The sequence below is a fragment of the Octopus sinensis genome, linkage group LG24 (assembly GCF_006345805.1).
Source record: "Octopus sinensis linkage group LG24, ASM634580v1, whole genome shotgun sequence".
Lineage (NCBI taxonomy): Eukaryota > Metazoa > Mollusca > Cephalopoda > Octopoda > Octopodidae > Octopus > Octopus sinensis.
In genome coordinates this window covers 1,696,453-1,706,452 of record NC_043020.1, presented here as the reverse complement: position 1 = coordinate 1,706,452, position 10,000 = coordinate 1,696,453, and the positions used below count along the sequence as shown (strand labels likewise).

The following is a 10,000-nucleotide window of genomic DNA, read 5'->3' as shown; positions in this document are numbered from 1 at the left end:
AGTGCCAACAAATTCAAAATAAGCAAGCGAAGAATCTCTGCTCTCCCCTTTCCACCAGCGTGGGTTAAAATCATCAAACTCTATGCTTATTTCGGTAAAGTCCGAAGCATTAATCAGAGGGAGATTAATTATAATTTCAACAATTGAGGGCAAAATTAATTAATTATTAATCAATTTCACCAAGTATTCAGTATGCAAAGTTTCCAAATCCAAACCAAGGAATTTCCGAGCCGATGATAGAAATGTTGTTTTGACTAATCTTGAAACGTACGTTCTCGAATAACCTTAGCATTTGATTTTTCGATGTCATTACCCCCAAACTTTTGTGAGTTAAATTATGCAAACACTATATATGAGAGAGATTTTCTTTAAGTATTAGAAATAGCCTTAAAAAAGTTTTTTAGCTGCTATTTCTAATGAGTTCAGTATGCGGCAAAGTAAGTAATTTATTTTACTAAGCCCTTTTATATAATGTAATAATTTGAATTCGCCTTGAATGGTCCCTTTGCATACTGAATACTTGGTGAAATTGATTAATAATTAATTAATTTTGCCCTCAATTGTTGAAATTATAATAATCTCCCTCTGATTAATGCTTCGGACTTTACCGAAATAAGCATAGAGTTTGATGATTTTAACCCACGCTGGTGGAAAGGGGAGAGCAGAGATTCTTCGCTTGCTTATTTTGAATTTGTTGGCACTGTTAGTTGGGAGCAAATCTTCGAAAGGGTATGTTCTTATTTTCAGTGTTTCCAAATCCAAACCAAGGAATTTCCGAGCCGATGATAGAAATGTTGTTTTGACTAATCTTGAAACGTACGTTCTCGAATAACCTTAGCATTTGATTTTTCGATGTCATTACCCCCAAACTTTTGTGAGTTAAATTATGCAAACACTATATATGAGAGAGATTTTCTTTAAGTATTAGAAATAGCCTTAAAAAAGTTTTTTAGCTGCTATTTCTAATGAGTTCAGTATGCGGCAAAGTAATTTATTTTACTAAGCCCTTTTAATAATGTAATAATTTGAATTCGCCTTGAATGGTCCCTTGCATACTGAATACTTGGTGAAATGATTAATAATTATTAATTTTGCCCTCAATTGTTGAAATTATAATTAATCTCCCTCTGATTAATGCTTCGGACTTTACCGAAATAAGCATAGAGTTTGATGATTTTAACCCACGCTGGTGGAAAGGGGAGAGCAGAGATTCTTCGCTTGCTTATTTTGAATTTGTTGGCACTGTTAGTTGGGAGCAAATCTTCGAAAGGGTATGTTCTTATTTTCAGTGTTTCCAAATCCAAACCAAGGAATTTCCGAGCCGATGATAGAAATGTTGTTTTGACTAATCTTGAAACGTACGTTCTCGAATAACCTTAGCATTTGATTTTTCGATGTCATTACCCCCAAACTTTTGTGAGTTAAATTATGCAAACACTATATAGAGAGAGATTTTCTTAAAGTATTAGAAATAGCCTTAAAAAAGTTTTTTAGCTGCTATTTCTAATGAGTTCAGTATGCGGCAAAGTAATTATTTTACTAAGCCTTTTATATAATGTAATAATTTGAATTCGCCTTGAATGGTCCCTTTGCATACTGAATACTTGGTGAAATTGATTAATAATTAATTAATTTTGCCCTCAATTGTTGAAATTATAATTAATCTCCCTCTGATTAATGCTTCGGACTTTACCGAAATAAGCATAGAGTTTGATGATTTTAACCCACGCTGGTGGAAAGGGGAGAGCAGAGATTCTTCGCTTGCTTATTTTGAATTTGTTGGCACTGTTAGTTGGGAGCAAATCTTCGAAAGGGTATGTTCTTATTTTCAGTGTTTCCAAATCCAAACAAGGAATTTCCGAGCCGATGATAGAATGTTGTTTTGACTAATCTTGAAACGTACGTTCTCGAATAACCTTAGCATTTGATTTTTCGATGTCATTACCCCCAAACTTTTGTGAGTTAAATTATGCAAACACTATATATGAGAGAGATTTTCTTTAAGTATTAGAAATAGCCTTAAAAAAGTTTTTTAGCTGCTATTTCTAATGAGTTCAGTATGCGGCAAAGTAATTTATTTTACTAAGCCCTTTTATATAATGTAATAATTTGAATTCGCCTTGAATGGTCCCTTTGCATACTGAATACTTGGTGAAATTGATTAATAATTAATTAATTTTGCCCTCAATTGTTGAAATTATAATTAATCTCCCTCTGATTAATGCTTCGGACTTTACCGAAATAAGCATAGAGTTTGATGATTTTAACCCACGCTGGTGGAAAGGGGAGAGCAGAGATTCTTCGCTTGCTTATTTTGAATTTGTTGGCACTGTTAGTTGGGAGCAAATCTTCGAAAGGGTATGTTCTTATTTTCAGTGTTTCCAAATCCAAACCAAGGAATTTCCGAGCCGATGATAGAAATGTTGTTTTGACTAATCTTGAAACGTACGTTCTCGAAAACCTTAGCATTTGATTTTTCGATGTCATTACCCCCAAACTTTTGTGAGTTAAATTATGCAAACACTATATATGAGAGAGATTTTCTTTAAGTATTAGAAATAGCCTTAAAAAAGTTTTTTAGCTGCTATTTCTAATGAGTTCAGTATGCGGCAAAGTAAGTAATTTATTTTACTAAGCCCTTTTATATAATGTAATAATTTGAATTCGCCTTGAATGGTCCCTTTGCATACTGAATACTTGGTGAAATTGATTAATAATTAATTAATTTTGCCCTCAATTGTTGAAATTATATATATATATATATACTCAATATAAAATAGTGTACGTTTAATCATAAGAGAAAACTGCCTTCAACAGGCAGTTTTTACATTCAAGAAGAAGTAGTCAAAACGACCAAAACCACATTTAAGAGCAATCTTCAAAAGGAATGAAAAATAAAAAAATTTATGTTGTGATTTTAATAGGGTCAGACATAGGTTTCACAATGTTTTTAGCAAATAAAATAATTTGCTAGGCGAAATTTCTCATCAGTGACCGCGCCATAGCACTAACATATAACTAAAAGACGAATATGCGCGTGTGTGGATGTGTGGGTGGGTGAGGGTAGTGCTTCATTTCATAATACCAGTATTTCATCATATTTTGAAGTCTTGAAAGGGTATTTATCAAGAAAACAACACTAAAGTAGAGTTTCGAAATGTGGAACTATCTTTCTATAAGCCAGAATGTTAACGAAAAACATCATTAGATGATATATACATATCGGAACGTCGCTGTTATATAAAATGAAACTGAGAGTCAAAACTATAATAAATTGTATCATACGACTTGTCGATCAAAGCGGATCTGGGGCTGAACTGCTATAACAGCAACGCCATTAACAGAGTCTCTCTGTTTTGAGGTATCTGAACCAGATTTCCTACCTGGTGGTAAGTTTCTAATTTTACCCCAGTAGTCAGAGGGACGCTGTAACATGTCATGAACTTTGCGTTTCTTCTTATGACTAGTATATATAATTTGACGACAATTGCAATGACAAAGAGAAAATAGAACCGGCAAAATGAGATGATCAATTCAATCTATAAGCCAGAATGTTAACGAAAAAAAATCATACGATGATATATATATACATATCGGAACGTCACTGTTATATAAAATGGAACTCGGAGTCAAAACTATAATAAATTGTATCGTATGACTTGTCGATCAAAGCGGATCTGGGGTTTGAACATTCTCATAAATTTCTAGGAAAACAAACAAGAAGGTTTTCGTATAACGTAAGTCTAAGAATTTTTGACTTAATTAAAAGCTGTAATGATTATTACAATGATGAGCTGTGTAAACTTACCTTCGTCTGTGTCTTCTCTGAATGCCTTTATAGATGTGTCAACAGTACAAGCGCCATCTACAGATAAATACAAGGGGGAAATATGCTTCGTGATATTGTTTTAATTGATTTTCAATCAATAGAATATATAACAGTATTGGAAATCATTGATCGATGGGATGTGGAGAGATGAGGCATGGGAAGTTAAACTGACGGTAGTTGAGCCGTGGTTAGATGAACCATTGATACATGAGCTGTAGGTTGCTGAGTGGTCAAGCAAAAACGAATGAGCTGTAGGCAGTTGAGCGTTTATCAGCCGAGTCATAGATAGATGAACTGTAGGTAAGTGAGCCTTGTTTAGATGAGCTATGAGCAGTTAATCTGAGGTTAGCTGAACCAAACATAGATGAGCTATATGTAGTTGAGCCTTGGTTAGCTGAACTATTGATAGATGAGCTGTAGGCAGTTGAGACTTGGTTAGATGAGCCACGGTAGACGAACTGTAGGTAGTTAAGAGGTGCTTTGATTAAACATGAATAGATGCGATGTAGGTAGCTGAGACATGTACATATATGCGTTTTCCTTCAAGGATGTGTAGCATACACACGTATATTCGTGACCTCATATCTATGACTACATATCTGAGTACATGGGTTTCCATTCCAGGAACTATACAAAGCAACAATAAAGAAACACTTACACACTGCATAGGAACCCAATCCAAACAACATTAATATCAGGAGCCAAAGAAATCTTTCCATTCTGATGTTTTCTTATGCGTTTCTGGACGGTTGTTGAACTCACTTAATGAAGATTGGTAGCCGGTGTTGGTTGGTTATCAATCGGTTGATTGGCTGAAGACTGAGAGGTTCCTGAATAAGAATGGAAATATAAAACCATAAGTTCCACTAATACATACACAAACATGAATAAACACAAACATTATATGCATATATCATTCAGTTTCTTTTCAAGATTTCTTGCCAATAGAGAAAGAATCACTTCTAGTCTATATCCAAGGCTCCTTCATTGGTATTTACAGAACATCAGCAGGGTATGTTTGCGTGTATTTATGCATATTTAGAGTACTTGGCGTCAGTGCATGTGGAGGTTTTTATGCTTTGTTTTATATACGTATTCTCAAGCATATATTTGTATGTCTATGTATGTATTATATATATACACTAGCAAAAGCCCTCCCCCCACCGCCGTCCAATTGACGGTGTTAAGTTGCGGAGATGTTTGGTGATTGAAAGGGGTTCTTACTTTTGGTTTGGGTGGATGCGATCTTTTGATGAAAGAAGCATTTGTTATTTTTACTTATTCGGCAGTGCACTGTGAACTTTTCAAACGGACTACTAAAAGTAAAGGGTGTTTCAAAGACATGACTCAAAATGAAAGACTTGGAATGAAACACGTCAGCAATTTAGAAGCAGTAAAATTATATTTTAGAAATGACTGAATTGTGATTTAAAAAAAAAAACTGATCTGATAATGTTGATCTGTTCAGCTTGTTTAATGAAGGAATACCTAACATTGGTCGATTAATTTTATGCAGCTGTAAAACCTTATGGAGAATGCATTACAAAGATCCGACAATTCTGCCTATTATGTAGTTTGAATGAGAAACTGTAACTAAAGATTAAGATTATTAACCCCAATATTTTACGCGTTTTAATAGCAATAATTTTTTTCTGTTTTTTCCTTAGTTTTTCATGTCAGATGTAAAGGTGAAAAGGGTTAACTTGGACGGTGTTAAGTAGTAGAGATGTTTGGTGATTGTATGTGGTGGTTACTTTTGACTGTTTCTTCTCAGTAAGGATAATTGATTGATAACGAATCTTAACACAATATATATTCAACTTCAAGTGGAATCGGACATCATAAATAACCTTAAACTTTTTGTATTCATGTTGACACTTATAGGCCAGACTGAACGCAGTTTTATCTCAAAAGTGAATTTTGCAATTGAAATTTAAACAATTAACAGTTCTTTGGCTTTTGTATTTGATGATTGTTGCTTTAAGTATTTTATTTCCATTTTGACTGACGTAGTGATAAAAACAATAGGATGCGTAAAAGTAGTTTCGAATAAAAATAAAAATGTAAGTTTTAATCATCCGATGGACAGCCAACCGTTACAAAAATAGCAGTCGATAAAGTAAAACAGTGGTGGATTGGCAAAATATTAAGAGTTTGGGACCAGATACCTTGTGGTATTTGTTCCAGTTCTTTGTGTTCTGGATTATAAGATGGTTATCTTAATCCTTAATCTGGTTTAGCATTATCACCTGCTGCTCCTTGGATTCTTTTAACGGAATTTATTCTATTCTTGTTTTATGATAATCTCAACCTTCTTCGCACTAGCGCTGGATTAAGACACATGGAGGCCTTAAGCACTTAAAAGATTTTAGTACCCCCTTATATATGCCATTCAAAATATTAAAAAATAATAAACCATAAAATATATTTTTATTTTTACAAAATGAAACAAAACTAACAGTAAGATGAACAATAATTATTTTGTATGCTTCCACTTTATTTATATTTAAAGTGTTTTCTCCTATTCATTTTTTTTATTGCAAAATCTTTGATCAGATCCTCACTATAGCACCACAAATACTTCGAAATTATATTTCCGATCAGATAAACCACTTCGAATATTATTCTAGCAAATTTAGAGTGATTTATTTTTTGCTATAGACCATTTACTATTTCTGAGGTCCTCCACTTCCGTTAATGCCCCATGTACGTGCTTATTTTGCTTAATGGATAATTCAACTTACTCTCTACCAGTATTCATCATCAATATCAACTGCTGGACGCTACTGTCTCGAGTCCTAGGACTCATAAGCTCCGCTGCCCAGCTTCCAAGTTGTGTATGTAAGTAGTCGAGGGCACACTCCAGAACCGGACGCCCGCCCATGCATCTTCAAACCCACAAACAAATTCTCATATGTGTGTGTGTTTGTATGTGTGTGTATGTGAATGTGTGTGTGTGTGTGTGTGTGTGTGTGTGTGTGTGCGTGTGTACTTGTTTGACCCCCCACCAGCGCTTGGCAAATTTTGTTGATTTGTTCGACTAAATTCTTTTAAGATGGTGTCCCAGGTTGGCCGCACTTCAATGACTGCAACAAGTAAAAGACAAAATATAAAAAGATTAAAGCTTCTGACCCTCATTTTTAAGGACTGCCAAGAAGGGAAGGGGCCAAGGGTTGACTATTAAAGTGCTTCCCTCCCCCCACTCTACTTGTAGCTCAAATAACAACAACAATACCGATATAATAGAATAAAATATAAGCTGAAGTTATGACGTCAAAGAGATTGATATGGCGCCTTTTGTGTCAACCAATCAATGATCGAGAAGCGTTGTACGGCTCTCATGGTCGTTGAGAGTTCCAATATTGACTGATGACGTATGTACATCTCTGCTCACGTCATCACGGCGATTTCCGAAATATTTCCGTCTTCTCATTGGCCAATGTTTGTGTGTATCTATCGAATCCCTGTTGACATAGAAGGAGCAGATCGCGTTTCTTTGGGGTCGCTCAGTATAGAGATTTACGGCTGGAAGCAAATATGTTCACATCCATACGCGCACGAACACACACACACACACACACATACGCATGTACTTACTTACACACAAGCATAAATATACATACGGACACACAGACAGATGTACATGGAAATATACATACTCATAAATACACATGCGCATAAACATACAAGCACACACAAACAAAGAGACACGTATGCATAAATACACATCAACTTGCAAGCACACACACACACACACACACACACACACAAATACTCAAACATATATACATTACCATAAACACTAATATATACACATATACACAATGGCACACTTATATACGTAAACATACTAGCGCTAAGAAATATACACTCAGCCGACCAACACACACACATACTCTTTTACTCTTTTACTTGTTTCAGTCATTTGATTGTGGCCATGCTGGAACACCGCCTTTAGTCGAGCAAATCGACCCCGGGACTTATTCTTTGTAAGCCCGGTACTTATTCTATGGGTCTCTTTTGCCGAATCGCTAAGTTACGGGGACATAAACACACCAGCATCGGTTGTCAAACGATGTTGGGGGGGACAAACACAGACACAAACATCTTCAAACAAACACACACACACACACATATATATATATATACATATATACGACGGGCTTCTTTCAGTTTCCGTCTACCAAATCCACTCACAAGGCTTTGGTCGGCCCGAGGCTATAGTAGAAGACACATGCCCAAGGTGACACGCAGTGGGACTGAAACCGGAACCATGTGGTCGGTAAGAAAGCTTCTTACCACACAGCCACTCCTACGCCGACATGTAATGTATATATTCACGCAAACGCTTTCACACACGCACATACACACACACACACATAAAGACACGCGCAAAAACACATACATATACACACTTGTGTCCCTTGTTCGATAATATAAGGACACATATTGTGTCGTATAGCCAGCTGGAGACGATATCTCCTGGGGCTAAATTACAGCAACATTCGTCCTAAACCAGGACCGCCATGTTATGTTGGCAAACAATCTTTACTCCAAAGTACTGTTGCTGAATATCTCTCGTTTTGAGATTTAAAAATAGTAATTTTTTGGATTTATTTTGTTGGCCAAACACTTCAAGGCGATGCCACAGCATGGCTGTAGTTTAATATCTGAATCAAGTAAAAGATATCAAACCATTGATTTGATGAAAGGCAAAGTCGACCCCGGCGGAATTTGAACTCAGAACGTAAAGACAGACGAAATAACGCTAAGCATTTCGCCCGGCGGCTAACGTTTCTGCCAGCTCGCCACCCACATTGTTTGAAATCAATATTGAACATTAAGTAAAGAACAGTGGTCGTTTTGGCTCCTTTCTTCGGAAAATTATAAATCTCGGCAATTATACAGTGAGTGATGAACGAGCTGGAAAAAGAGATAAAATCGAAGCGAATTGTGACTGCGAAGAGGTTTTACGTTCGAAAGTCACATCAATAGTTTGGACGGCAATTATAAATCATTTACGAGTAAAAGAATGATGAAGTTGCTGCAATTAAGTCCTTGATAAAGGCAGCATGCATAAACGTTGCACATATTAGTGAAAAGGACTTCAAAACGTACCATTTTATTTGACCGATCTTTGACTCTCCTATCGTAAATTACTGCTGAGGGTTTCTGTAGATGATTTGCTTCTTCTGTCGTTGCGTTCTGAGTTCAAATTCCGCCGAGGTCGACTTTGCCTTTCATCCTTTCGGGGTCGATAAATTAAGTACCAGTTACGCACTGGGGTCAACGTAATCGACTTAATACCTATGTCTGTCCTTGTTTGTCCCCTCTATGTTTAGCCCCTTGTGGGCAATAAAGAAACAGATTTGCTTCTAGTGATCAAATGTCTGTGCTGTACATTAGTTCACTTCCTCAAAAAAATCGATATTCTCTTTACAAGTGCACAGTGTGCCACACGCCAGATATCGATTTGATCGCAGAACAACGTGAAATGAAGCGTTTTGTACAAAAACACGACACACCGCCCCGAGCGGGAGTCGAAAACACGATCTTTCAATCGTGAGTGCAACATTCTAACTACGGGGCCGAACGCCTTCACGTATTTTAATGATAAATGTATGAATAAAACATAGTTCTCAAACAGCCACCTATTACCGTTTATCTTGCGATATCATCAGCGTACGATTAATAGTATTCCTTTATTGCCCACAAGGGGCTAAAAACAGAGGGGGACAAACAAGGACAGACAAAGAGATTAAGTCGATTATATCGACCCTAGTGCGTAACTGGTACTTAATTTATCGGCGCCGAAAGGATGAAAGGCAAAGTCTACCTCGGCGGAATTTGAACTCAGAACGTAACGGCAGACGAAATACCTATTTCCTTACTACCCACAAGGGGCCAAACACAGAGAGGACAAACAAGGACAGATAAACGGATTAAGTCGATTACATCGACCCCAGTGCGTAACTGGTACTTAATTTCAAAGGATGAAAGGCAAAGTCGACCTCGGCGGAATTTGAACTCAGAACGTAACGGCAGACGAAATACGGCTACGCATTTCACCCGGCTTGCTAACGATTCTGCCAGCTCGCCGCCTTAAAATTAATAGTATTAATAGTATAAAATTAATAGTACGACTAATAGTATTCCATGTTTAAGACGCTG

The 10,000-nt window shown here is 36.5% G+C and overlaps 1 protein-coding gene across 2 annotated transcripts in view; it reads right to left on the bottom strand.

Annotated features, from left to right (window-relative positions):
• The window catches only part of LOC118767744 (protocadherin 18-like), a 33,181-nt gene that overhangs the window by 21,159 nt on the left and 2,022 nt on the right, over positions 1-10,000 (bottom strand). The window contains exons 1-3 of one of the 2 annotated variants that reach the window (XM_036512827.1): positions 5,998-6,134; positions 4,488-4,659; positions 3,809-3,865 (exon numbers count right to left, since the gene is read on the bottom strand). In XM_036512827.1, the coding sequence (XP_036368720.1) occupies positions 3,809-3,865; positions 4,488-4,548 (118 nt within the window). In that variant the 5' untranslated portion in view covers positions 4,549-4,659; positions 5,998-6,134. Of the gene's footprint in view, positions 1-3,808; positions 3,866-4,487; positions 4,660-5,997; positions 6,135-10,000 lie in introns of those variants that run through there. The other variant, XM_036512826.1, reaches the window with a different exon arrangement.